At 62.5% G+C, this 27,999-nt stretch overlaps 1 protein-coding gene across 1 annotated transcript; it reads right to left on the bottom strand.

The window, feature by feature from the left end:
* Window positions 1–1,698: 1,698 nt before the first annotated feature.
* On the bottom strand, window positions 1,699–26,095 carry B4GALNT4 (beta-1,4-N-acetyl-galactosaminyltransferase 4). Its single transcript, XM_065685313.1, has 20 exons — window positions 25,865–26,095; window positions 16,690–16,796; window positions 15,183–15,293; window positions 14,479–14,574; window positions 14,065–14,155; window positions 13,217–13,317; window positions 12,436–12,503; window positions 11,925–12,003; window positions 10,561–10,627; window positions 8,408–8,551; window positions 8,061–8,170; window positions 7,396–7,496; window positions 6,755–6,837; window positions 4,897–6,151; window positions 4,194–4,501; window positions 3,787–3,940; window positions 3,380–3,452; window positions 3,133–3,286; window positions 2,700–2,826; window positions 1,699–2,496 (listed from the first exon to the last, which is right to left on the bottom strand). The coding sequence occupies exons 1-20, from the start codon at window positions 26,013–26,015 to the stop codon at window positions 2,382–2,384; spliced, it is 3,495 nt and encodes a 1,164-aa protein (XP_065541385.1). The 5' UTR covers window positions 26,016–26,095; the 3' UTR covers window positions 1,699–2,381.
* Window positions 26,096–27,999: the final 1,904 nt, after the last annotated feature.

The raw sequence follows: 27,999 nt of genomic DNA, 5'->3' as shown, positions 1-27,999 counted from the left end.
CTGCATTCAGTGCTGTGGAGAGGTGACCCCGGCAAAGCCCAGCACAGGGCAGGAGGATGCCAGGACCTGGCCGCTGCTGTCACAGCCCATTCTCAGCCTGGAGGTGTGGGGAAGCTCCTGTGCTCCCCCTCCAGCCACCCCACGGCCGGGGCAGGCCCATAGCAAGGCTGGTTGCGGCTGGTGGTTCCCTCCACCATCCCGAACAAGCCTCAGTGTCACCACAGCATCCCCTTGGGACGGGGTGAGCCACCGGCCACCACCTCACCCAGCCCTGGGCACCTGCCCGCACCCCACTGTCCCCGGGGGCTCCCCATGGGCCCAGCAGCCAGAGCTCAACCACTGCCACAGAACCAAAACCCTGCAGCCCTTCCCCAGTGGAACACCATTGGCAGCCCCTGACCGGACCGCAGCGGGGCTGGACCAGTGTCCCCAGTGGGGATGGTGCTGGGGGCACCAGCTCCTCCCAGCATCACCAGCAGCAAATCCTGGTGCCTGCACTGATGCCGGTGGCTTTGTGAGCTCTCCCGCTGGAAAGCTGCTGGAAAAGCTGTGCCTAAGGAAAGGCGGCTTTAGGGATCAGGGCGCAGGCCACAGGTCGGGCAGCTCCCGACCCACAACAAAGTACTTCAGAAACCAGCAGTGTGGGGAGGAGAGGAGGAGCGTGGGGAGGAGAATCCGCTGCCCCCCCCCGAGGCTGTCCCCTCCCTGCAGCCACAAGTACCAAATCTGGAACAAAATCCCCCAAAGCGCAGTTGTTTGATGGCAAACAGGTTGCTGAGCCACCACCTCCATCCTCACCCCACGACTCGGCTGATGCTCACAGCCCTGGGGATGCAGATGGGGATGCAGCCGGGGCTCAGCTCTCCCGGCTGCGCTCACAGTGATGCTGGAGGACAGCAACAGCCACATCCCAGGGACAAGGTGACCCAGTCGAGGGGCAGAAGGAGCCCACGGGAGGTTTGTGGGGCCCACAGACGCTGCGCGATGCCAGGCACGTCTACGGCAGGGACAGGCACTCAAGCAGCCGGGGCAGGTACATCCCATCCCATCCCATGAACGGGAGCCAGCGGAGCAGCTCACGGCTCCCCCCGGCTCCCAGCCCCGGGGCACCCCGAGCCCCCATGCAGTGTGTGGGGCGCAGGCAGCTGCCTGGGTGGGGCCGAGGTGTGGGGCGGAGGCTCAGAGCCTGCTGCAAGCCCGGGCGTGCGCCGAGCACCCACTGGCTCCCTGCAAGCTCCACGCTCCTGGAGGACGCCCTGAGCCCTCCTGGGTGCTGCAGCGGGGATTGCCAGGGGGCAATAGGATCGGACCACAGAACCACAGCCTGGTTTGTGCTCAAAGGACCTGAAAGCTCCTCCAGCTCCAACCCCTGCCCCGGGCAGGGTCCCCTTCCACTGGAGCAGCTTGCTCCAAGCCCCTGTGTCCAACCTGGCCTTGAGCACTGCCAGGGATGGGGCAGCCACAGCTTCTCTGGGCACCCTGTGCCAGCGCCTCAGCACCCTCACAGGGAAGAGCTTCTGCCTTAGCTCCAACCTGAGCTTCCCCTGTTTCAGTGTGAACCCATCACCCCTTATCCTATCGCTGCAGTCCCTGATGAAGAGCCCCTCTCCTGCATCCAAAAGCGCACTCCCAGCCTGCACAGCCACCCTCCCACCCCAGCGAGGGGACAGGGGCGAAGGGTGATGGAGAGGAAGAAAATCCCGGCCAAGACAATGATTTTAATTTTTTTTAAAAATAAAAAAAAAAACAACCCCAAACCAGACAAAACTTCCTGAAAACAGCTTCCTACCTCATAATTTCACAGAAATTAGCTTGGAAACAGCATTTGCTCTCCCCCTGCTCACGTACCTGCTTTGGGCTCTGCCCTTTCCCACCCCAGCCCCGACCCTAGGCACAAGCAGCGCCAGCCCCTCATGCCAAGGGGCTTTGCCCCCCATCCCGACGGCCACGGCAGCGGGCTCCCACCCCGCAGGGCAGAGCCAAACCCTTTCTGCCCTCCACAGTGGCTCCACATGAGGAGGGGAGGGTTTGGGGAGCCCCAGGGACCCAAATCGCCCTCCTGTGGGTACTGGAGCCCCGCAGTGTCCAGCCTGACACCGGGACAAGGTGCTGGGTGGCTGGGGGTGACCCAGGGAAGGGCGAGCACCGGCTGCGGGTTCGGGTACCGCTTCCCACCTCCAGCATCCCCGGCTCCGGGATGAGCCTCGCCTCCATCCCTCCCACGGCCGGGCCCGGCGCTACTGAGTTAATAACTTCGGTTCTGACTACGAAATTAGACCCTTACAAAGACCCCCCCCCCCCGGCCCCGGATGAGCGGGCGCCCATCACCTCCAAGTGTGTGTGTGTGGGGGTGCAGCGGGGCAGCGGCTCCGGGCCCGGCTCTAGTCCTTGGGCGGCTTCTTGCTGCGGGCGTTCCACATCCCGCGCTTGGAGTGGTGGTAATGGTAAAAGTTCCTGAGACGCAAGCGCTCCACCTCCAGCCCGCTCTGCAGCACCCTGCGCCGGCCGATGGACAGCGCTCAGGGGGGGCACCCCGGCCGAGGGAGCCGTGTGTCCCCCCCAACCCCAGGCAGGGTCTGCCCCTTCTCTGCCACTCGAGGGAGGGCACCGCGGGTTTTCCAGAGCGGCTTTCCCCTGGGATGTGCCCCCATCTCCAGCCCTCCCCAGGGCCGGGGCTGCTGGGACCCCCCCCTTCTCACCTGTCCAGGAGCTCCCAGTCCTCCCCGCCCCAGCGGTCTCGGAACTCCTCCGTGTTCATCCCCCCGACACGGTCAAAGTCCGACTTGTAGATGCCGAAGAGGCCGAAGCCGTTCACCTCCCAGTAGCCTGGGTGGGGAGAGCAGTGAGGGGAGCAGTGGGGGGACCCTCAGATCCGAGGCCATCACCTCTGCGCTCCCCCCACTACAAGGGAATGCCCCATCCCAACCCCTTTTCCTATCACTGCTCCCCATCACTGCCACCTCCCCGATGGTGCACCGTGGCACAGCCTGGTTTCGGGGAGCATCGCACCCAGCGCCCCTCACGCACCCTTGGCCTCGAACCCCATCATCGCAGAACAAGCACATGCAGCCAAATGTAACCCAAAACATTCTCCAGGGGGAAGGTGGGGTGGGCGGAGGGGCCCCCGCTCACCATTGGGCTCCCGGGGGGAGCTGCCGCAGCTCAGCCGCATGACGATGGGCGCGTAGGCCAGCTTGCCCTCCACGCAGTGCTTCCGGATGCTGTCCAGGATGTTGGAGGGGAAATGGATGTGCAGGTCGCAGAGGAACACGATGCTGTGCCCGTCCTGCGGGAGGGGACAGACACGAGCAGCAGGATCAGGGTGAAACAGCCCCGGGAGGGAAGCCAAGGTCAGGGTTGAATCCTCTCCCCGGCTCACCTCGACCGTGTCCACGCCAGCCTGCAGCCCGGCCGAGCGCTCGAAGTTCCCCGTGCGCCGCAGGTACTGGTAGCTGGGGACAGGACAGGGACGTCAGTGCTGGTGACCAAAGGGACTCAGCCAAGAGGGGGACAGGGACCACCGGCGAGGGGAGGGGACCTTCTGGAGAGCCTACAACTCATGCCAAGGGTCCCCGCATGGAGGCAGAGGAGGTTTCTGCATCCCTGACTCCTCATGGAAAGCAAGTTTAAACCCCCAAGAAGAGGAGGAAGGGGGCAGGAGACAGAACCGTGCTGGGGTGGGGAGGAGAAGCAGGTTGAGTGAGCCACGTCCCACCACGAGGAGCCCCCAAACCCCCACTGGCACCCTGGGGGAGCACAGCGGGACGTGGGGCCCATGGTGGGTACCGGGGCAGATGCGCATCCTGCAGCGCCTTCTCCACGTCCATGTCCTCGCTGTCAAAGTCCACCAGGATGACGTTGAAGTTGGGGTCCTTCGTGGCCCCATACAGATGGGCCATGTCTGAGATGAACTGCTGGACCCAGCGGGCTTGGTTCTTCACTGCAAGACATGGCCACAAACGTCCCTCAGGCTCACCATTGCCCAACCAAACCAACAACCCTTCTGATGGGAAGCGATAACCTCGGCATCCCATTGGAAGCCATAACCTCAGCACCTCACTGGAAGCCATAACCTCCTCCTCCTCGGGCCAGCCTGGAGATGCAACTGGGGAGCAGAGGGGTTGCCCTCCCGGAGGATGCTGAGGGCAGGGGGAGCAGCAGAGACCCAAGAGATGCATCCTGCCGTCACCTACCGGGTACCACAAAGTGCACCATCACGTCCTGCTTCCAGCTGAGCCGCAGGGGCCGGCACAGGACAGGTTTTCCATAGAGGATGCTCCAGGTGCTTGGTGGGGACTCGGTGGCCCCCAGCCCCAGCCCCTCGGGGTTGGCCTCGGCGCTGTCGTCCTGTTTGTCCTGGTGCAGGAGGACGTAGACGTACTCGGAGAGCCGCACCGTGCGCTGCCCGCGCTCCGCCAGCTCCAGCTCCAGCAGGTACCGGTTCCCCCGCGCCGTGTCCCGGCGCTTCTCCACGTTGATGATCCTCAGGAGGGTGTAGATGCTGTGGGGAAGGAGAAGCAGGGATGGGTTCAAACTGAAACAGGGGCAGTTCAGGTTAGATCAGGGCAGAAGCTCTTCCCTGGGAGGGTGCTGAGGTGCTGGCACAGGGTGCCCAGAGAAGCTGTGGCTGCCCCATCCCTGGCAGTGCTCAAGGCCAGGCTGGACACAGGGGCTTGGAGCAAGCTGCTCCAGTGGGAGGGGTCCCTGCCCGGGGCAGGGGTTGGAGCTGGAGGAGGTTGAGGTCCTTTCCAACCCAAGCCATTCTATGATCCTACGAAAGCACCATCACGAGCTCTGCTCCCCACAGCTCCCTTGCTCAAGAGCTGGCCTGAACCCCCCCTCCAGGGGTGAACACGCGTCCCCCCGCCTTCCACCCGCACCCTGCTCCCTCCCTACCCTCCGTTCTTCTCATTGAGCCTCTCCATGTACTGCGCCACCACGTCCACCACCTCGCTCTCGCTCAGCTGCAGGTTGCCCGACACGTTGCAGCGGAGGTCGTTCCAGTCAGAGCGCAGCAGCTCGAAGTCCACGGCGCTCACGCTGAACGTCCGCTGCCAGTTGATGGAGTCCTCCAGCCAGCTCTGCTGCAGCTCCCCCGCCTCGTAGCTGTAGTCGGACACCTCCTCCTCCTCCTCCTCCTCCTCCTCCTGGCCCTTCGCCTCCTCCTGCTGGGACGCTGCTGTTTCTGACACCTTCAGGAAGGACGTCACCAGCGTCGCCTCTGAGGAGTTGTACCCGGCGGTGGCCGCGGCCCGGCCCGGGGCAGGGGTTGCGTCCTCCTGGGTCTCTCTGCTGAAGAGCCCCTGGGTCCCCAGCGCGAGGAGCCCGGGCAGCGCCCGCCGCTCGGTGCCCAGCCTCGGCTCCCACCTCCGGCCACCCGCACGTGGGTTCTTCTGCCTGGCAGCGCCCCTCTCCCTGGAGATGCTGCTCAGCAGCCAGGGGCTGCGGTGCCCAGGCACGGCACGGAGCTTGCTGGAGGCAATGGGATGCTTCTGGGGGGTCCTGGAGTGGAGATGGACTTTCTTGAGAGGCTTTGGGTAAAGGAAGAGGCTGGGGAAAGCCGGCTCCCGGGCCGGGGCTTTGCGCTTCCCCGGCTGCAGCCGGGTCACGTAGACCTTCTCCTGGGTTTTCTGGGCCTTTCTGTCCTCCCTGGGTGCTGCAGCCCCGCTGGGACCTGGTGTCCTGGCTTTGCCACCGAAGATGGGAGCAGCGCGGCGGGGTTGGAGGCTCATGGCCCCGGCACGCTTCGAGGATGCCAGCAGCCCCAGGTCATCCTCCTCGCCCTCGCTGGGCTCCTGGGGTAACCAACTGAGCATCCTCCCGTGGACCTGCTCCAGCGCAGGGCCCTCGTCCTCCTCGCCATGGAGCGCCCGGAGGCCGGGCGCGGGGCTGGCGCTGGGCTGGTGGGACGTGCTCCCCCTTCCTGCCTGCCCCGGTGTTCCGGGGATGGCCTCATCCCGGGCCGGGCCCTGCCTGCGCCCGAAGCTGTAATAGTCCAGGTCGTGTCCATAATCCCTGGTGACCGGCGGCGTCTCCTGCCCTTTGGCTCCGGGTACCGGCATGAAGCTCCTCTCCTTGGCTTCGGGAGGTGGCTCTGTGGGCTCGGGGCTGTCGGCTCCTTCCTCCTCCTCCTCCTCATCCTCGAGGAAATCTGGAGAGCAAAGGCAGAGATAAACAGCCGAGGGTCCTGGTGCTCAGCACAGCTCCTGCAGGTGCTGGCCGGAGGCAAGGAGGCAAAGCCCGTCCCACCAAGAGATTAACCTGCGGCTGAGGGATAGAGCTGGTGGGCACTGAGGGATGCTCGCCAGGGCTGGCAGCTCCAGGCTTTGCCCATTGACCCCAACCCTTGGCAGCACCTTGGCAGCGCTCCCATTCCATCCCAGAGCAGACCCAGGGCAGGCTTGAAGAGCCTGGCTCCTGCATGAGCATCCCCGCACTGCACACAGCTGCGGCCATGTGGAGCCCTCCCTGCTTTCCAGCCCAGAAGCAGATACATGGATTCAGGAAGCAGCGTGGGCAAATCCCAACCCTAAGCATCCCACTTCCCATATCCCACAGCACTTGTGGCTGAGCCAAGTGGGATGTATGACAAGGGAGCCCACGGAACAAGCTGCTCCAAGCAGCCCTGCCCTCCCGGAGCCCGGGCATCACTGGAGGCATCCCAAGCGGCTGCATCTCTGGATAGATGGGTTGCTGGGCAGGATGCGCCCGCTTAGCCCCGTGCCAGCGCTGCCAGCGGGGAGCAGTGACTCACTGTCTGCGTTGAGGAAGAGGAACGGGCGCTGACGTGGATCCTCCTCCTCTTCATCCATCTTCATGTACTTGTAAAAGCCAAACCTGGAGAGAGAGAAGGACGAGGTCCCGGAGATCAGGGAGGAGCGAACGGGAAGGGACGTGCTCGCACACACGTCAGCTGCTCAGTCGGCTGCGGATAGGGCACCGGGACACAGCCCGGCTCCAAAGGGAGCTGGGATCCCCAACATCATAGAACTGGAATGGTTTGGGTTGGAAGGGACCTTAAAGCTCCTCCAGCTCCAGCCCCTGCCATGGGCAGGGACCCCTTCCACTGGAGCAGCTTGCTCCAAGCCCCTGTGTCCAACCTGGCCTTGAGCACTGCCAGGGATGGGGCAGCCTCAGCTTCTCTGGGCACCCTGTGCCAGCGCCTCAGCACCCTCCCAGGGAAGAGCTTCTGCCTTGTCTCCAACCTGAACTGCCCCTGTTTCAGTCTGAACCCATCACCCGCAGGAGCGCAGCCGGGTCTGAGGCTGTGACGTGCCCAAGAGGTGGGAAAAGAGCCAGCCTGGAGGTGGCCCTTCCATGGGGGCCGGAGGCTGGGGACGCCTCATCTCAGCGCTGCTCCTCCACCCAGCCCCACGGACCAGCCCCAGCACTCACTTCTCCAGGTAGAGGGGGGACTCCCTGTAGAAGCACTTGTTTTCCGTCTCCATGTGAGTGAGGCGCGTGAAGTCGTTGGGGTACACGAACGAGAGGTAGACCTGGGGACAGGAGCACGGCAATGTCATAGAATAGAATCATAGAACGGTTCGGGTTGGAAAGGACCTCAAGATCATCCAGTTCCAACCCCCTGCCATGGGCAGGGACACCTCACACTAAACCATCCCACCCAAGGCTTCATCCAACCTGGCCTTGAACACTGCCAGGGATGGAGCACTCACAACCTCCCTGGGCAACCCATTCCAGTGCCTCAGCACCCTCACAGGAAAGAATTTCCTCCTTAGATCCAATCTAAACTTCCCCTGTTTCAGTTTGAACCCGTTACCCCTTGTCCTGTCACTGCAGTCCCTGATGAAGAGTCCCTCCCCAGCCATGGCTCGATCCCGGGGCACGGGGCTGGGGCAGGACCTGAGCTGACCCCCAGCACCTCAAGCACCCCGTGGGGCTTTGGGCTCAACCCCTCCAGCTCCAGCTGAGCTGGATCCTCCAGCGAGAGCCGCGTTCTCCTGGGTTTTAATGGGTGGAAACAGCCTGGCCCCGGCTGGGGGCTTCGCTGTGACCCCCACGGGAGCGCGGCCCCGGCCCCGCCATGGGGAGGCACTCACAAATTGCAGGCCCTGGTAGCGGGCGATGGGGAAGTCCTTCACCACGTAGGTGGGGCTGTAGGCACAGGGCACCAGCACGTTCTCCACGCGGGAGGCCTCGATCGCAGGGGCTGAGGAGAAGCAGCAGCAGCTCAGCCCCAAGCCGCGTCCTGCCACCCCATAACCCAGCCACGCCGTAGCCGGCAGCCCAGCTTGGCCCCTGTAGACCCCAGCAGAGATGCTCTCCACCCCAGAGATGGGGCAGCGGGGTGGGAGGGATGCTCTGGGTGCCTGCAGCAGCCAGGTGCTGTCTTTTCCTCCCCCAGAACCCCACAGAGATCCACAAGGATCCGATCCCGGCCGCTTACTGAGGAAGAAGGTGTCCCTGGGGTCAGACTTGAGCATGTCGGCCCCGTGCTCGTCTTGCTGAGCCTCCCAGAGGTAGCTCCCGCTGTGGCTGGCCAAGGTCTGCGGGATGTGCTCCACGTGGTTCATCTTCAGGGCTGATTCATCTGGAGAAGGCAAGGACAGGGGCTGAGCCCCACAGGCACAAACAGAGCTTTGCCCCAGGAGCAGCCCCCAAGGCGGCACTTCCCAACCTCTCCATCCCTCCCTGCCAAGAGGACTCGGAGGATTGGAGCAAGCCCAGAGGAGGCCACGATAACGACCAGGGGCTGGAGCAGCTCCCGTATGGAGCCAGGCTGAGAACATTGGGGCTGTTCAGCCTGGAGACCTCAGAACAGCTTCCAGTGTGTGAAGGGGGCTACAAGGATGCTGGAGAGGGGCTCTGCATCAGGGGCTGCAGCGACAGGACAAGGGGTGCTGGGTTCAAACTGAAACAGGGGAAGCTCAGGTTGGAGATAAGGCAGAAGCTCTTCCCTGGGAGGGTTCTATAACTGGATTCTCCTGCTCCCAGGGGAGCAAGAGCCGATGCTGCAGGAGGGCAAACCCAGCTCCTCAGGCTCTCCCATGCTCACAGACGCTGTGACTGATCAGCCTAACGATGACTGCCATCAACCGATGAGCACTGGAGGACAAGGGTACAGCTGATGTCAGCCCGGCCCCGACGACGGCATCGCTCACCAGGCTCGGAGACAAGGGGAGCTCTAAGCCCAAGGACACAGGGCCTAAAGTCCCAGTGCAGGTGACTGCAAGAGGAGCTGGTTGTGCCTCTGCTCGGGGATGAGGCATCACATCAGCCTCGCCAACCAGCCCCAGCACCTCCCGCAGCGGGTCACTGCGCTCCGGTCACTGCACCACGCTCAGAGGTGCCTGCCCCCAGCACCCAGGGGTGCCTCAGCACCAGCCCGGCCTGCTGCGGAGCTGGAGGGGAGAAGGCAGCTCCCCAGGCAGCAGAATCCCCCTTCCCGAGCCCCACATTCTGCCTGCGGCAGGGAAAGGCTCCCCAAACGTGTCTATTGGGGGCTGAGGTTGGGCTGCAACGCCTGGAAAAGCCTGGGGAAGGGGAAGGGAGGAGGATGCCCTGGGCGCTGCTGGCAGCCCCTACACCATGGCGATGGGCTCCCTTCAAGTGATGCGGCTTCACCCTGGGATGCAGCTGGATTCCAGGGGAGCTGGGAAGCAGGAAAGAGAAGCGTAAAGAGGCAGCACTAATGGATAGTGGTTGTGGGGGGATTTATCCACACATCATCCATCTCACGGGCACCTGCGTCAATACCAGCGATACCCCTCCATCCCTCTTCTCCTCATTGATCCCTGCCTGCTGCCTGTCCCCTCCTGCCTTATCGACACCTTCCAGGCCGTGGTTGATGACCAGCGTCCAGTGCACTGAGCACTGGGGCAGGACCCATCTATCACATCTTTCCTCACGGCCAGGGAAGGGGCAGGAAGCAGAAGATCTATAGATTTAATTAAACCTTGCACCATCCATCCCTGCACTCACGACAGCTCCTTATAACTAACTCAGGGCCAGGCCATGGAGCCAGCCCCCCGTGCTCTCACCAGCAGGGATGAGGTGGGAGCACCAGGAGAGCTGCGTTTCTGTGGTGTGTCCATTCTTAAGAGGGTCACAGCATGCTCCTAGCATCATCCCTACCCACTGCAACCCCTTGCTCCCAATGGGGCTGCAGGAAACCTGGAGAGGGGCTTTGGGCAAGGGCCCGCAGGGACAGGCCAAGGGGAATGGCTTGAACCTGCCCGAGGGGAGACTGAGCTGAGCTCTTAGGCAGAAGCTCTTCCCTGGGAGGATGCTGAGGCGCTGGCACAGGGTGCCCAGAGAAGCTGTGGCTGCCCCATCCCTGGCAGTGCTCAAGGCCAGGTTGGACACAGGGGCTTGGAGCAAGCTGCTCCAGTGGAAGGGGTCCCTGCCCGGGGCAGGGGTTGGAGCTGGAGGAGCTTTAAGGTCCCTTCCCACACAAACCACTCTGGGATTCTAGGATCTGATTTCCCAGGACCTGGTTCCCCCCTCCCCAGGCTCTGGTTCTGTCTCTCCCCTGCACCAACACACAGAGCCCCTTGAGATGCCGCTGCCGTGGCTGCAGACGGACACGCTGGCTCTTACCTGTGTACAGGGAGATGTAGGAGGAGTCGATCACTTCGAACTTCAAGCTGGGGAGGAAAACTCGCCACTAGGAAAGAAGAGGAGGAGAAGGGAATGAGCAGGAGGGTGCCAGGGGTCAGGATGCAGCCGCTGAGCCCAGCACCCTACGATGGGTCCTGCCGCGTCCTCTGCTCCCAGGAATGCGCCTGCACTGATCCCACCGGTCAGAGGTGGCATCGGTAACCTCACGGGAGGCAGCGCAGCCACGGGTCCTGCCTTGCGGGTGGGATTGACTCCAGGCATGGAGCAAGGAGGCCACAGCACCCATCAGAGCCAAAGGCACCCAGAGCCCCCGGCAGCCTCCTCTGCCCCGCAGGGCTGCACACAATCAGGTATGCACCGGGTCCAGAGGGTCTCGGCAGCCGCCTGCACTCAGCCCATTACGTGCATCTTAAAAGCATTTCAGGAGCCTTTGTCTGGACAAGCCCTGAAATCCCTGCAGGAGCCGCAGGGTCCTGCCCTGCTTTTCCTGAACAATAGAGGCTTCCCCTCCCACCCCCAGCAAGAAAACCTCCCCTCTCTGTTTGTTTGCACAGCAGCAGCTCGGATCCTGTCAATGTGGGGGGGGCTGGAGCCCGGCGAGGGCCAGGCTGGTGCTGAGCAGCAGAGCAGCCAGGAAGGGGTGTCCTCAGCCTCCCGGTGCGTTGCTGGCACCGGTCTGCCTCCAGTGATTGATGATGCTTGGGAGAAAGGAAACCTTTTGCAAGGGAGCCAGCAGCTTCCCCTCCCAAAGACAGCTCCTGACACACACTCCGCAGGCAAGTTCGGATTTGAAACTCAGGGTATCTGCAAGGGGGGAAGGAACAAGGGACCCAGCTCCATCAGCTCAGCCGTCTCCGCCACCACTGACCCCGGGCGCAGGCAGCAAGCGGGCTGCTGTGTGCACACAGTGACCGGGGACCTGCCTGCCCTCATCTAACAGAGCCTGGGCTCGCCTTGCCTGTGGCAATGGGCTCCTCTGAGAGGGACCTTCCACCTCTGCCAGCCCTTCTGCAGGAGGCCAAGGAGAAGGGATGGTGCTGGCCAGGCTGAACTGGAGCCTGGAGCAGAGGGGCTGCTCCGTTAGCACCCATTACAGGAGCACATCGGGCAGGAGCACAGGGAGGGACAGCAGGGCTCCCAAAAGGCCGTTGGAATGAAAGGATTGGGTGCACAGAGAAGAGCCGCCTGTGCCAGGCTCCCTGTGCAGGAATAGCCCAAGGAGATGGGAGATGAGCCCAGGATGAGGACAAAGCGTTCCAGTGCGCATGGGAAGAGCCCCGGCGCTGGCTCCTGATGGGACAAGCCCTGGGAGGAGCACGGTGTGGGGGGGAGCATTTACTCACCCCAACTTCCACGTGGTCTGAACCTCGGTCGTCTTGTTTGTGCAGCAGCTCGAAGTAGTAGCGCCTGGAGGACATGAGGCTGCGAGAGGGGAGAAGCCGGTTAGAACTCACTGACACTGAGCGACAGCGCCAGGCGAGGGGAGCTGCCCTGCTCCCATGGAGCCTGGGAGGGAGGAAACCTTCCAAGGGAGCCGTTTCAGGAAGCCCTCCCTGTCCTGCTCACACTAAGGCTAAACCGTGCTGGAGCAAGGGGACAGCAGCGTGGGGTGGGCACTGCTCCCCCATCCCACTGCAGCTCCATGAGAGCAGGGGATCCCCATCCCCACCTCATGGTCTGCAGAGGTGGCTGCAGACCCCAGCACCTTCAAGCCATGGGCCTGGGGGCACGGTGGGTTGAGCTCCAGCCCTGAGCCCTCCTGCCTTTTGGGAAGGGACCATGGCCAGGGTCTAATCCCTGGGAGCCCCAGCTCCATCCTGCTGGCACGGGCAGCGGGAGCGAGGACGCACTCACCGCAGAGGCTTGGACACTTGAGAGCTGAACTTGGTGAACTCGCCCGGCGCCGTCCACTCGGTGCCCAGCTGGGGAGGGAAGCAGGAGCACGTGAGACACCGCCAGGACACTATGGACCAAGAGGGCACAGAGCCCAGACTCCCATGGGCTCTCTCCTCCACCTCCATCGGGCACCGTCCTGTGCTGCTCTTCAGGCCAGGGGATACCTCAGGAGCTCTGCCCCAGGACCTCCTTGTCCCAAGCTGGTGGCATTCGTGTCACAAAAGCTTGTCACCAGCCAACAAGATCCCAAAAAGGCCATGACAGACCATGGGGCGTTCAGTTATGGGAGACAGCACCAAGAAAACCCAGCAGCAAGGATCAGACCTCCTATTCTGGGGCATAAGCTGGTCTTTGGTAGCTACAACCGGGATGGGACCAAGGGGCTGATGGTCCTTCAGAAGCCAAAGCAGGGGCAGGGATGGGACCAGGCTGAAGAAGCCCAGCAGTTCCCAAGCAGATAAAGAAGCAGAAGCTGCTCTGGCCAAGCCCACACAGACCCCGTCCTCTCCCTGCGGGAGCTGCTGCAGCAGCACAGGGACCTGCAGAGGGAGAACCTGCGGTGGCTGAAGAGGTCCCAAGGGTTTGAAACCCCCTTAAGTGAGCACTAGGGATGCCCGGGAGGGCCCTGGGGTGGTTTTCAGTGTGCTGGAGGCAAGGCCCTGAGGGAGGAGATGCTCTCGGTGGGAGCTGGAGCATTCCCAGCGTGGGGATGGCAGAGGGTGCAGCGGGACACACATACCCTGCCCACGAAGGCGACCAGCCGGGAGTTGGCTGGACTGTCATCAGAGCTGAGCCACAGCTCCGAGTTGTCATCAGATGCCACGGAGAACTGGAAGTCCCCTATGGAGAGAGAAGGAAAAGGTCACCACAGGGAGATACAGCAGCTCAGGGGCATGGGCTCAGCCCCGGTGCATCGCTGTGAGATGGGGAAGCAGGGATGGATGGATGGATGGATGGATGGGTGGATGGATGGACAATGGATGGGGATGGATGGGTGGATGGATGGACGATGGATGGACAATGGATGGGGATGGATGGGTGGATGGATGGACAATGGATGGATGGATGGATGGATGGGTGGATGGATGGACAATGGATGGATGGATGGATGGATGGGTGGATGGATGGACAATGGATGGATGGATGGATGGATGGGTGGATGGATGGACAATGGATGGATGGATGATGGACGATGAGTGGATGGATGGATGGATGGATGGATGATGAATGGATGGATGGATGGAAGAATGGATGGAAGGATGGATGGATGGATGGATGATGAGTGGATGGATGGATGGATGGATGATGGATGGATGGATGGATGGATGGATGGATGGATGGATGGATGATGAATGGATGTCATGGGCCACCCAGACCCCACATCTTGGCTCTGTCCTGGACAAGATCAGGGCTTCACCTGCCTCTGAAGCCACAAGAGAAAAAGGTTCAGGATCCTCCTGCCTGACAGCCAGGGTCTGGGTCTGTCTCTAAGAGCCCTCCTCCTGTCCCTGTGTGGCCCAAGAAGGGCGAAGGAGGCAGCCTCTCCACGTTGCTGCAGGGGAGCCAAGGCCAAGCTCCATCACTCACCATCCTTGAAGGGGTGGATGTAGCCAAAAATCCTCAGCCCGTAGTTCTTCCACTTGGGTGACACCGCCAGCTTCTTCACTGTGGTGCGGGTCTGCAGAGGAGACAGGGACATGACAGCACGAGCAGCTCATGCGCAGCCTCATGCTTTGCACCAGCATCACCCAGCCCATCTCCTCCTTGTTACCCCAGGGTCCCGTGCCCCTAGCACCAGAGGGGACATGGAGGTCTCATCACCACCCACCTCTCCCTCCATCCCTGCTCTGCTGGGAACTACCTGCCCCAAACCCAACCCAACCCAACGGCCCGCAAGCAAAGGTCTTGAGGAGCAAGCCCACAGCCAGTGCAGGTCCAATAGCACCCAGAGGGGACGAGAGGACCCTCCCTCTGACCCAGCACCATCACACCGCGACTCACGTGGGGAAAGAGTGGGAAGTGGAGGTTCTTCCTCAGGTGCCTCACGGCGCCTCCGCACCAGTCTTCGAAGACGTGCAAGTTTGCCTTCCCTTTGTACTGCAGGACGAGAGGGAGACGAGCGGGGTCCTCCTCACATCCCCCTCCCCTCCAAGGACAGCGTCAGGGCAGGATGCTGAGCCCCAGGGCTGTCACCTGCCCAGCCTCAGCTCTCCTACAGGGACACTGAGCTCCCATCCCTGTGCCAGCCCCAGGGTCACAGCACAGCCCCCAGCAGGTAACCCCCTGCTGCTGCTCCTCTGGGTCCCAAGTGCACCTGGACGTGGGATGTTGTGTGGACACCAAAAGCCCAGCCCCATCCTTCCCCCATGCCCAGCACCCATCCCACTGGCACAGCCAGCACCAGGGGACAGGCTCTGCGTGGATCCATCCAGACTGCAGCAGGATGTCCCCTTACAGACCCAAACGGAGGATGAGGGGCTGATGCACACCCAGGGCACACACCCGAGGAGGTGCCCTCATGGGTACCATGTTGACCCCAGGATCACGCAGAGCCTCCGGGATGAGTGATGAAGAGCAAGGAGGAGGATGGACGGAGGTGGCTCTGGAGCCTGGCACGCAGGGGGGACAGGGTCTGCCCAACAAGGGGCCAGGTGGACCTTTTCCTCCTCCTCCATCACCCCCTTTCCTGCTCCCTGCCCACCTACCTGCTCATTCCAGGGCAAAGGCTGCTTGGTCAGGTTGAGCTTGGGGCGCGCGGTGGCTCGGTTGGACCGGGAGCCTCTGGAAAACCATCCCTCCAAGTCCTGCCCATCGCTCTGCCCAGGAACAGGAGGGAGAGGTGAGAGATGGGGGATGAGGACCAGCCCCGCAGTGGTTGCGGGACGTCTCCCTAGAGCAAACATCTCGTTTGGGACGTCGAGCGCTGCCAAACCAAGGGGGAGCTTTCAAGGTTAAAGGCAAAGGAAAGCAGGGGCAGGAGGAGGCAGGAAACATCAGTGCAGTGTCCTGGGGAGCAGGGTCAGAATGTTCCAGCTAAACTCATTTCCCTTCCTCTGCTGAGGAGAGGCTGCTCCAGAACAGGGAGTCTTCTGTTCAGCTGAACGTTCAGCTGGGCTGAAGAGCCAGTGGAAAAGGAGTGGTTTGGGCTCCATCTCCAAACGGGCAGAAGCAGTCTCTATGCTCACCCGCAGGCAGAGGAAGTGGGACGTTTAAAGGGAATCAAACATCCAGTCCCTTGTGTCTCATAATTTAGAGGCATCAGGTGAGCATTCACCTGCCCCCAGCTTGCTGAAAGGGTGATGGGTGGCAAGGAAGAGGCCACTCAAAGCATCCTCCTCCTTTCCTCCTGTCACTGGCGGACCTGGCCAGTGGCACAGCCCATGGAGACGCCTGCACTCAGCATTGCTCTCTCTGGGGATGGACCAAGGCAGATGGGGGATCCCTGACATCTCTCTCAGGAGGATTCACCATCATCATCATCATCATCCCCCATGGCCTCAGCTGGGCAAAGAGGGACCGTTCCGCCACCCAGACAGTGGAGCCCAAGGGGGAACTGCGGCACCCGCAAAGCGCTGCCCTCGGGATGCACTTAGTGCCAAAGACATCACTAGCAAAGAGCCCAGATGAGCCCATTGACATCCCGAGGGCTGCCCTTGGGAAGCAGCGGAATCGTGCCCTGCGCAATGGAAGGATTCACCCTCCTCCCGGGAGAGCTGAGGGGTGATTCCTGCTGTCCCCCTCCTCACCCAGCACCAGCTCGTGCCTTCTCCAGGCACCTCAGTGTCCTCTTTTGTCTGTCCCTTCCCTAATTTATGAGGAGCTGGGACTGGTCAGAGCAGGGTTCTCCTTCCTCACCCATCACCCTGCTCCCCAGCCAGGCACAACCAGCCTCTTCCCATCTCCCACCCAGCCTGAAGCTGGTTCTGCTTCTGCCACAGCTTACACAGGAGGGAAGTGCAGGCAGAAGATGCCAGACTCCTCCCGGAGGAGCACACTGTGATGCGCAGGGCACCTCGCTGGAATGCCAGTGGGACCTCGGGGATGCTTTACCGCATGTTGCGGGGCAGACCCAGAGGCTGCCCCCCCCCCCCCGGCCCTGCAGCCACTCCGCTGGGCACGGCTGGGAGCCCCCTTGGCCGGGTGTGGGGCACAGGAGCAGCGACCCACGGGTCCCCCCCCTCCATCCCGAACCGGCCCCGGCTCCCCCGTTACCGCCGGCTCCTCCTCGCGGCTCTCGCTGGAGTCCTCGGCGGTCCCGCGCCGCGCCGCTGCCGGCGGCCGCCGGGCCGGGTCCGTCACCTCCGGCGGCCTCTCTCCATCTGCGGGGGATGCGGTGAGACCGGCTCCGTGCGCTCCCCCCGCTCCACGGCACCCCCGGCCCGCAGGGGAAGGGCAGGCGCTGCCACCGCCGCGAGGGGAGGGAGCCGGGGCCGCTCTGGCTGCGGGACCCGGCTCGCATCTGCACCGAGCAGCTTGCAGAGCTCATCGGCACCAGGTTCAATCGCACCCCCCCGCTGCCCAGCTCTCGGCCTTTACGCAGGACACGGCCGGAGGAGCTCCTGTGGGATCGCCTCCCCATCCATCCTCAGGGATGCATCCTTCTGGAGCATCACTGCCCTGAACGCACCGGCTCCCAGTCCCCCCGGACGTATTGTCCCCAAACCCATCTTCCCACCCCAACACCATCGTGAAGAACTCATTACCAGCCCCAGCACATCAACTCTGTTACCGTGTGCTGCCTTAATTATTCCCAACCTACAGATCCTCCCCTACAGAACCCACCACTTTTGGGCTGCGGAGTGGGTGCCTCTGAACCCTTCAGCCACACACCCCAACCCTGGGGGGATGGAGGGGGTTTGCAGCTCTGGCGCACAGCTCAGAGTTTCAAACCAGCACCAAGGGATGATGAACGTGCTGCTCAGAGTTGGGTGTCCAAGAGCCACCACCACAAACACCTACGGGTCCCCCCAAAAACCAGCCACCCCCTTACCACAATGCAGGGGAGCCCCAGGTGCAACAAGCAGCGCTGTCCCCTGGCCATGGGCATCTATCGCCCAAGGGGCTCACCAAAACCCTCCCAAGGCTATGGCAAGATGCCCCCCATCCCTCCACAGCCCCTTTCCCCCCAAGGCAAGGCCTGGGCGGCTCCAAACCCCACCGAGTGAAACAGCCCCAGTGGCTGCTGCCGTGGGAGCTGCTGGGTGGCTTCAGACCCCACAGCCCAGCAAGGAGGGGCTCGCGGTGCCCCCGACATGCTCCAGTGCCATCAGTATTCCAGCGGCAGCACAGCCGGCGTCTCCTTGGAGATGGCAGCACAAATCCCATCCCCTCCCGAGGACAGGAAATCCAGCTCTAAAGCCCCTTCTTCTGCTCCCAGCCATTCTTCAGCCCTGGCAGCCCCAGCTCCCTCCTGGCAGCTCCCTGACTCCTTCCTCCCCTCACCCATCTTCATCCCATCCCTCCTGCCCTGCCCATCTCCATCCTCCATGGGGATGCAGGGATGATGTGGAGCACCACAGGAAGTAGTGGGACTGAATCGAGTACTTGTCTCCTCTGCTCTCAAGGACCCCCATCACTCCTAGGGATGCTCAGCAGCGGGAATAAAGCTGATCCTCCCTGTACCAAGGCCACAGAGGATGATGCTCTGGCACAGAGCGCTGGGGACAGCATGTTCCCCCCTCCCCATGCTGATCTGTGGATTAACCACAGCACTGAGGAGCTGAATGCTCCCAAGGGACCTGCCAAGGGATGGATGCAGCAGCTGGATCTGCAGTACCCACACAGGGTCTCTCTCCTGGCCTTGGGGCAGATGAACCTGTCTCCCATGGGATTTGCCAGCTCAGCATCCATCTGTGAGGCGATCTTGGGGAGCCACACTGCAAGTCCCGTCCCCAGGATCAACTAACCCCACCACGGGCTTCTGCTGCCAAGCCCCAGGTCCTGGTGAGCAAACCTGAGCCAGCAGCATCCCAGGCTGCATCCTCAGGGATGGGGTGGACACAGTCACTCCCCTCTGGGTACCACACCTGGGTTTGGCACTGGGTAAATAAGAGATTTGCTATAAATTGGAGGAAAGGGAGAGAAAACACATTCCCTGCAGCATGATCCATCCTTGGAGGGTCCCAGGACCCAAAGCCATGATCTCCTGCTCACCTTCCCTCTTCACCACCCTGCTCCATCCTCAGCAGGATGCTCAAGCAGCTCCTCTCAGCCACTAAAGGAGCAGAACAAGGCTCGTGCTCCCTGCTCGGGTTTGTGTCCAAGTCAAATGTCACCGCTGCTCTGATGGGGTTTGAGTAACCCAGGCTCAAAGCCCAAGGGCCTTCAGTGAAACCCTCTCTTCTCCAGGTGGGGAGGGAAGCGCTCGCTCCGAAAGGTGCCGCATCCCAGGAGGAGCGAAAGCATCAGCCAGGCCCCAGGAAAAGGCTTCCGGGCTCTGCACTGAGCTTGTTCCCTGCTATTTAAATGCTGGACGGGAAGGCCAAGGGCAGCCCCTAACCAAACACCCAGTGCTGATGAGCCTGTGTGGGAACTGGAAATGAGCGCCCTTGGGAAGGGGAGGGAGAGGGCACCGGGTACCAATGAGCATAGATTTGCTCCTCCCTCCCAAAGCATCGAGACCCTTCGGTCTGAACCTCACGAGAGGAGCAGGTCAAGGGCCATGAGAAGAGGAGGAGAGAGCAGCACTGGGAGGAAGGGGTTTGGTTTCCCAATGGCTTTGTTCTCTCTTTGCATCCCCCCAGCACCGCACGGCTGCTCCCCAGCATCCCCCGGACACACAGGCAGCACCGTGCAACAACCAATCCAGCATTAAAACTGCCTCTTGTTCTCTCCGAGGGACCACAAAGGCCACACAAAGGCAGGCAGCGGGGGGAGAGAGGATGGGGGAAGGTCTGGAGGATGAGCGAGGGACCCATTTGCTCCAGGATGGCATCACCCGGAGGGATGCTGTGTGGGGATGCATTAAGAGCTCTTCCCAGCGAGCACGGAGCGATGCTGATGCTGTCAGAGCCGTGAGCAGGGGCAGGAGCTGCACACGCCATGGAACCAGCCAGCTCTGAGTCACAGCAGCCTCCAGACAGCGAGCCAGGGCCAGGAGCAGTGCTCGGGCTGAGGCAGTGGGTGCAGGAGACCGAGGACCAACCCCATCACACAGCACAGAGACCAGGGCGATGCCTCCCAGGGGAGAAGGGTTTCCCCTTCCCCTATCCCAGCCACATCCCCCGTGCCCTGGGGAGCACAGAGGCCCTTTCACACAGGCTCCTGCCCCAGCTCCCTGCAGCTCTCACCCGAACACTGCCCCTTTCTTCCCTTGGCTTTCGGAGCCGGGAGTTCTCCGGCAGCTTCCTGGACGCTTCCCAAAGCCTCCAACTCCGCTGGAGATGCCCCTCGTGTGCTTCCGAACTGCTCCCAATGAGGGCTCCCTCCGTGCTCGCTGCTCCGCTCTCAGCACCCAGAGCCTGAGCTGCCCTGGCATGGAGGAGAGGAGCCCACAGGAGCACAGAGTCCAGCCAGGCCAAGCGCAAGGTCCTGCTCCTGCCTCAGAGCAATCCCAGCACAGACACAGGCTGGGGGAGATGGGATGGAGCCTGAGGACTTGGGCTGTTGGGTGAGGAGCAGCTCCCCAGGACCCGGCTTCAGTGAGCGCTTGAGCCCAGAACCCCCCTGCCATGTGCTGGGCTGCACCCCCAGAGCGTGAGCAGCAGCTCAGGGAGGGGATCCTGCCCCTCTGCTGCGTGAAGGGGAGACCCCCCCCAGCTCTGGGGCAGTAACAGCACTGCCTGCCAGGAAAACCCTAGGATGCTCCCGGCTCCGCAGCGCTGGGGCTGGCACCGGGACATGGCCCAGTGACAGCAGTGACACAGATGGGGCTGAGGTGAATGGGGCTCGCTGCCATCACAGGGATGCAGGGGATGCATCAGCTGGAGGAGCGAGGGATTTTATTCCCATCTACCCCAAACCAATTCATTTCAAGCTCTTTACCGAGCCCGTGATGTCCCTCTCGGGTGCAGCAATGGAAATCGATGCTGGATCGCTCAGGGCTGGCAGTGGAGCTGCCATTGGAGCTGCCATGAGACTGCTCGAGCTGACAAACAGCCTCCAGGAGAGGCAGCCCTGGTGTTTCCATGCTGTCCATGACACACTCAGCTCAGGGACCCAGGTCCTTCCTATGCACCAACAGCAACCGGATCCTCCCCACTGACACATCTCGTTTCGCACCCTCTGCCCTCCAGACACCACCAGCTCCAAAGGAGCCGGAGCAGCTCCAGTGGGACCACGCTCACCATGAAATCCCAGGGTGGTTTGGGTTCGAAGGGACCTAAAAGCCCATCCAGCTCCAACCCCTGCCCCGGGCAGGGACCCCTTCCACTGGAGCAGCTTGCTCCAAGCCCCTGTGTCCAACCTGGCCTTGAGCACTGCCAGGGATGGGGCAGCCACAGCTTCTCTGGGCACCCTGTGCCAGCGCCTCAGCACCCTCACAGGGAAGAGCTTCTGCCTAAGAGCTCAGCTCAGTCTCCCCTCGGGCAGGTTCAAGCCATTCCCCTTGGCCTGTCCCTACAGGCCCTTGTCCCAAGCCCCTCTCCAGGTTCCCTGCAGCCCCTTTAGGCACTGGAGCTGCTCTCAGGTCTCCCCTTCAGGAGCCTTCTCTTCTCCAGGCTGCCCCAGCCCGGCTCTCTCACTGCTCCATCACCACCACGCTCCCTCAATTGCTCTTTGATGCCGGAGCCAGCGGCACAGGATGGGGCTGTGACCGCGGCCACGCAGCTGGCACTGGCTCGGGATGCGCTCACATCCCTTTGGACACCAGCAATGAGCAAATATCGCATCACATCAGATCCCTCAGGATCCGTGCTGGATGAGCGGCTGTGATGGGTCCTTTGATACCATCTCAACTCCATCACGGCAGAGCCAGGCCAGAGGAGGAACATGGTGCAGCCAAAGGACCCATCACCACAGCGCTTGGCCAGCCGGGCCTTCCAGAGCCCCTTTTCCATATGGATCTGCCTTCTTCCTAGGCACAGAGGAGGCGACAGTGACCCCGGCTCGCTGCAGAGCATCAACAGCTCCACAGTTAAAGGAGGCTTCAAACGGAGCCCCAGGAGGAGGAAAACAGCACAGAATTAACTGGCAGCAAAGGCCCACATGAAAGGGGACAGGGGATGTGCTTTATCGGTTGTTTGATGTCTTTTTATGTTCTTAAAAGGCTTTAAGCTGCCAGGACTTGAAGAGCCTCTGTGGCTGAGGAGCGACGAAGGGGCAGAGCTCTGCTCTCCTCTCCTGCTGTCACCAAGGCCCAACGGGACCCACGGACACGTCCCACATGGACACACGTGCCAAAAGCATCCCCAGTTCCAGGGGCTTCTGCAGGGACCGGAGCAACAATCGCACCCACAGCATCCGTCCTTCCCCTGGGGAGGGACCACACGGCTCCGAGCGGCACAAAGCGAAGGGCGAAGCATCCCTGGGAAAGCTGCATCCCTGCTCCTGCCCTTCACGCTCAGGATGAACCCCCAGGGATCTGCTCCCACCCTCGGCCACCCCAAACTCGAACGTTTTAGGCAGGACCCAAATCCCTTTCCCCTGGTTACAAGGGGAGATCTGAGCCCCCCCCCACAGCCTGTGGGCAGGAGGATGGGCTCCAGCACTGAGCACAGCTTGGGGACCCCACGCTGTCACTCCAGGTAGATATGGCCAGAGCACAGACAGGACCAGGACCAGGCACCCTGCCCCATCCCACCCTGGGGTGCTCGCAGCAGCATCAGGAGGGCAGCTCAGGATAAACCACCCCACACAACCCACTCGTTTTCATTTCACTTCACCAAGCCCTGGACCCCCCCAACATCTCCCCCGGCTTCAAAGGACTTTTTGGGGACCCCCCACAACTGCCAAGGGGACCAGGTCTGGGGGAGGTTCAAAGCCTCTTGTGCCTCTTAAGAGCCAAATCGGTGCCTTTGAACCACCCACAACGGGCACGTGCCAAATTTTTCTCATACTTCTCCCCCATCATCTGCCAAAGAGCCCCAAGACACCCCCAGCCTCCTCCCAGCCAAAAGATGGGGCTCATTCCTCCATCCATCCATCCATCCGCTTCCCATCTGCTCGTGCTCGGCAGGGCCAGCGCAGTGACAAAGAGCAGAGATGGAGGAAGGGTCCTGGTGACACAAACCAGCCCATTCCCCTGGCTCCAAACCCTCCTTTTGGGCAGCTTTCAGCTCCAAACCTTGCCTTCCCCGGCACCGAGGGGGTGTCCCTCCAGGGACTGGTGCCTTTATAAGCAGGGACAGGAGAATGGGCAATGCCAAGAGCAAGGGAAGCAGCACCAGCTCCTCACAAACCCCGCTGCCCTTCCTCTTCAAAGGGCTCTTTCTCATCCTCTCCCCCCCTGCTCCCGGCATCCCTGACAAAAGGGATGGAGCCCACGGCAGCCGCAGCGCTTCAGCCTCCCAATTAAAACCCGATCACCACAATCGCTGCCCAGAGGGGCTGAGTTATCCCTGCAGCGGGGGGGGGGGGACGGACGCTGCTGTGCTCATCCCAAACCTCCTCCCGGCTTGCGAGACCCCGAAGGACAATTCCCCAGGGAGGGATGGGAAGGACGAGGCTCTGCAGGCTGAGCCAAACAAAGAGCATCCAACCACCACAGCCCCTGGCTCAGCGCAGGTTTGGAGCCCTCTGGATCCCACACAGGGGGGTCCCTGCTCCCACACACAGAGGCTCCTCTCTCAGCTGAATCCACGAGGATGCACACAGTCAGCTCCAGGCGGTATCAAGAGGCCCAGATGGGTTTTCCTCCCCAAGTGGCCCTGCTTTAGCCATGAATTAGCTTCAGCATCCTCCAGGATGCATCCTGCGCTCATCCAGCCGCAAACCACCCCAAAACCCAGCTGCACCAATATCCTACATGCCCCAGCGGGATGGCTGCAGGAGCAGGACCAGCCCCGGCCAAGAGCCATTTGAGGATTTCACTGGCATCTTTTCCCCCTTTCTCCCCACCTGGCACACCAGCATTCCCACCCCATCGCCTCAGCGTTTCCAGCCGGGAGAGCACCGTAATGGCCTCATTATTCCAGATGAGGAATCTGTGTGTTCAATTAGGCAGAGAAGGGTAATTATCTACTTGTAGAAGATGAGGAGAGGGGGGAGTTTCTTGGGGCACCAGCAGCTCCCAGCCAAATTCCCAGATCCTCTGGCTCCATGTGGGGCTGCCATGGGGCAAGGGGACACTGGTACCCCAAATAATACCACCCCATCTTCACCGTGCTCCCCCAAACCCCACTGCCAGGTCCCCCCACATCACACACACCCCCCCCCCCACGCTGCTGAAGAGCCTCATGCCCAGCACCTTCAGCCTCCAGGACGTGCATCTGCTGGTGATGCTTCATCTAATGAGTAATTAACCTCTGTGTGATGAGGTCCCAGCAGCTGCAGCAGCCTCAGCAGCAGGTTCTGGCTCATGGGGGCCAACAAATCAAACCCCAATCTCCAAATCTCAGGCACCTTCTGGTGCGCAGGCCCCTGAGGCAATGCTGAAGAGCCCAGCACCCTCTCCAGATCCAGGGATGTGCACCCCACCCCATCCCTATGGGATCTGGGACCAGGACACACCAGAGCTCCCCACAGCAGGTCCCGGATGGTGAGAGATGCCATGGATCGAGAAGGAGGAGGAAGGAGACACAGGAGCCAGGAGGGCACAGTGACCCCCCCTTCCTTCCACTCACTCGCCCAAGGATACCCGCTAAGCCCAGGGGAGCATCATGTACTGGACTGCAGCAGCAGGACCAGGATCCATCTACGTGTGACCAAACCCCTTCCCCAGGCTCCATCCATCCCATTCCCTTCCCCTCCACCAGCCCCTCTCCATCACTGCACTTCCAAAAGCCTCCGTGGGACCTAAACTCTGGCTTTGCCCCACGCTCACAGGGCTTTCAGCACCCCAGTGCAAGCAGCAGCATCTGTGCACAGAAAGGCAGGATCCAGCCCAGGCGAGGTCCAGCTTCCCCTGCAGAAGCCACAGCAGCAGCACAGCCCCCTTTGGAGCATCCCGCGGGATAGGCTGTGATGCCGGGCACGTAGGGAGGAGGTGAGGGAGGGTAGGAACAGGGCTCAGCACCTCAACCCCCCCCCCCACCACCACCCCAGGGCAGGCAGCGGCACACGCGGGCACCGCGCCGAGCATCCTCCTGTGCCAGGAAATCCTCCGGTGCCGTCTCCCGCTGCCCGAGGCCGCCGGAGCCGAAAGAGGAAGAGCTCGGCCCTGCCTCAACCGGGATAACCCGGGATGACCCAGGATAACCCCGGGCAGCCGCTTGCGATCAGACCGCTGCTACTTGTGGCTTTGCCATGAGGCTCGACCCTGCAGCGGGGAAGGGGAAGCAGCGGCGCAGCCTCCCCGTAACCCCTCCTCCGCGGGGATGGATGCACGGTCCCTGCTATCCCCATTTCCCCGTAAGGCCCCAAAATCTGCAGGCTCATGCTGCCGCTACAGTGGGAAACTTCGGGTTTCCCGGCTGAGAGCCTTCACCAGCCTCCAGAGCTGCTCCGGGAGCCCAGGGAAGCCATTCCCTGCCATTCCCTGCCTAAACAAGCACCGACTCTCATTCCTCCCTATTTTTTTAGGACGAACCCCACAAGTGGAGTCCGAGCAGAATCGCAGCAGCTCAAGTTTCACACAGCAAATATTCCATGGAGTTTTATGTCCCCTCCAAGCAGCCCAATGAGGTCTGCAAGGGTAAAACCGGCAGCAGTTCCTCACAAAGCGGAACCGCGAGGCACCAACCAGCACCTGCCCCTCGGAGCATCCCGGATCGCATCCCGGGGGTCCAGAGGGTCGGAGAAGGAAGGGGGTTATTTGGATAGGGAAGCACAGGCTGAGAGAGTGCTGGGCAAGGATGGGCGGGTTGGGTTTGCCCCTTCCAGGCAGCAACAGTGGCTATAAATGGCCTCATTGTCATCGCAGCCAAGCGGCAGGCGGAAAAACGAGGACGGGGCCGCTCGAGAGAGGGGATGAACCCCCCCCCCCAGCTGTTTGGGGACCTTCCTGGCTCTCTCCCGGTCACCCCCGATCCCAAAGGCACAAGGGCAGAGCACGAGGTGCCCGCGGTGGGGTCCTGCTCCCCCCAGACCCACCCGGGTGATGCGGGATGGACCCGCCTTGGGAGGAGTGGTTTCACCTTGTGGGGGGGGGGGTCCCACCTTGGGGGCGCTGGGTGAGAGCGGAGCCGGGGTGGGGGGGGTCAGGGAGCCCAGCGCCGTGGGGGGCATCCCCCACTCATTGGGGGGGACCCCAAACCGCACCGAGGGGTGATGGGGACCGGGGAGTGCCCGCCGGTGTTGTCCGCCGCCGTTAAAGCGAGGGTCGACAGCCTCGCCTCGCCCCCCCCGTTACCTCTGCCGTAGGCGAAGGGGAGGCGCAGGGCGCGGCCCTGGCGCACCAGGCTGATGTGGAGGTAGGTGAACCAGACGGCGAAGGTGAGCAGCACCAGCAGCAGCAGCAGCTTCAGCTGCTTCCGGAGCTTCTTCACCGGGAGCCGCGGCATCCTGCCGCCCGCATCGCCGCCGCCGGCCTAGCCGCGGCCCATCGGGCCCCCCGCCCGCCCAGCCCGTTCGTTCCGGGCCGGCCGCGAGGGCAGCGGGGCGGCTCGGCGCGGTGGCCCCCGGCCGCCCGGGGCATCGCCGCCGGCCCGTGGCGCCGGTACCGCGGGTGGGCAATGAATGAGCGGGGCCGGGCGGGGCGCGGCTCTTACGGACCGGGGCCGCCCCGCTGCCGCCGCAGCCACGCCCCCTCGGCCCGAGCGACGGCACCGCCGGCCAATTGCGAGGCGCCCAGCGCGGGCCCGCAGCCAATGGGAGCCCCACGGGGGAGGAGCCCGCGGAGCGCCGCGCGTCTCCACGCCAACGGGCCGGCATCCCTGCGAGGCGCCGCGGGCGAGGCCATGCGGGGCGCGGGGGGGGGGGTTGGCTGTGTCCCTGTTGCCATTCGCATCCCGTCCGTATCCCTGCGCTGCGGGAGCCAGGAGCGGACGGGAAGGACTCTGATGGGCGCAGAGCCGGGGGGGTGCGGGATGGGCAACACGGGCCCCGGCGGAGCCGACCCCCGACCGCTTCCTCCCGCGGCGCGGATGGTACGTTCCGGCGCGGCCGTGGCAGGGCCTGCGGGGCCCGACGGCGTCGGGTCCGGTGTGGGGCGGGGGTCCGGGACCCCTCCACATGGATGCCCGGCCCGGGGGGTGCAGGCAACCCCCGACCCCCTCTTGCAGGGATCGCGTAGGGATGGGATCGCCGTGGTCCTCTGCGCCGGGTGCGGGCATCCCGCGGGAATGGGCGCCGGGACCCCCACGGCCATCTGGAAGTGCGAGGGCTGGAGCTCGCCCTGTACAAAGCACGACGTTAATTAACAACAGGACTTAATTATGCCCACGGTGACCACGGCCTCGCCGCTGGTGCGGCAGTCACGGACCGTGTCCCTCGGAGGAGCCGCTCGCCACGGCCCCGGCGTCGCCTGTGCGCAGCCAGGCTGAGACCGGGCACAACTCACGCCACCGATGCAGGGGCCGGTTCTTGCCTCGGCCAGAGAAAAGAGCGGGGTGGTTTCGTTTCTTGCCCTCCTTCCCCGCCGCACAAGCCGGGGGCAGCAGCTCCTCCTCGCTGCGGCTCCCGAGAGGGACAAAACAGGGCGGAAAAATCAGTTAACAGAGGAAAAAACACATCCAGAGCTGGGAAACTAGAGGGCACCAGAGCTCTGGATCGCTGTTCCCTGCGCTCGTTCCCTCGCAGGGTAATTAGCCGGTAACTGAGCCCAGCTCAGCCCAACGGGGGTGGAAGGCACCGAGCAGCGAGCTCGGTCCTGTTAGGGAGGAGGAGGAGGCCGGGATGAAGGGGATCTCTGCACAGTGGATGTGGAAGAGGCACATCTGGCGAAATGAAGTGGTTGTTTCCCCTGTTTCTTGCACCTCTCCAGCACGGGGAGTGGGAGGCCACTGCTTGTGCAGCCTCACTCATGGGACCTCAGTTCAGCCTCTTCCCACCCCACCAGTGGCCCTGGGGTGGGGGGCGGGAGGTTTGGGAATGTCGATGGGTCATCCCGAGAAATCCATGCTAATGAAGGAGGGAAGTGGGACACGCAGTGTAGAACAACAGAGCAAATACCCATGCACATGCAGGGTACCAGCCTGCCCAGAGCACCCCAGATGTGCCTTTACAGAGGGCTCTTACACCCTCCCAGTGCTCCAGCAGTGACTGGGCTCATCACCAAGTCCCACTGTTCCTGGGGTCCGTCTTGCTGGAGTTACTGTGATGCCTGGGATGTGTCACAGGGATAGGATGCTGCAAAATCCTGCCTGTCCTGGGACATCCTTTATCCTTCGAGGACAGCTTGAAGAGAAGCAAAGTCCTTCCCAGGGCTGGGCCGTCCTTTGGTTTGGTTTATTTCATAGAATCATAGAATCATGGAATAGTTCGGGTTGGAAAGGACCTCAAGATCATCCAGTTCCAACCCCCTGTCATGGGCAGGGACACCTCACA

This window comes from Lathamus discolor, chromosome 6 (assembly GCF_037157495.1).
Source record: "Lathamus discolor isolate bLatDis1 chromosome 6, bLatDis1.hap1, whole genome shotgun sequence".
Lineage (NCBI taxonomy): Eukaryota > Metazoa > Chordata > Aves > Psittaciformes > Psittacidae > Lathamus > Lathamus discolor.
Note: the sequence above shows the minus strand (reverse complement) of the source record. Positions and strands in the feature narration are given on the sequence as shown.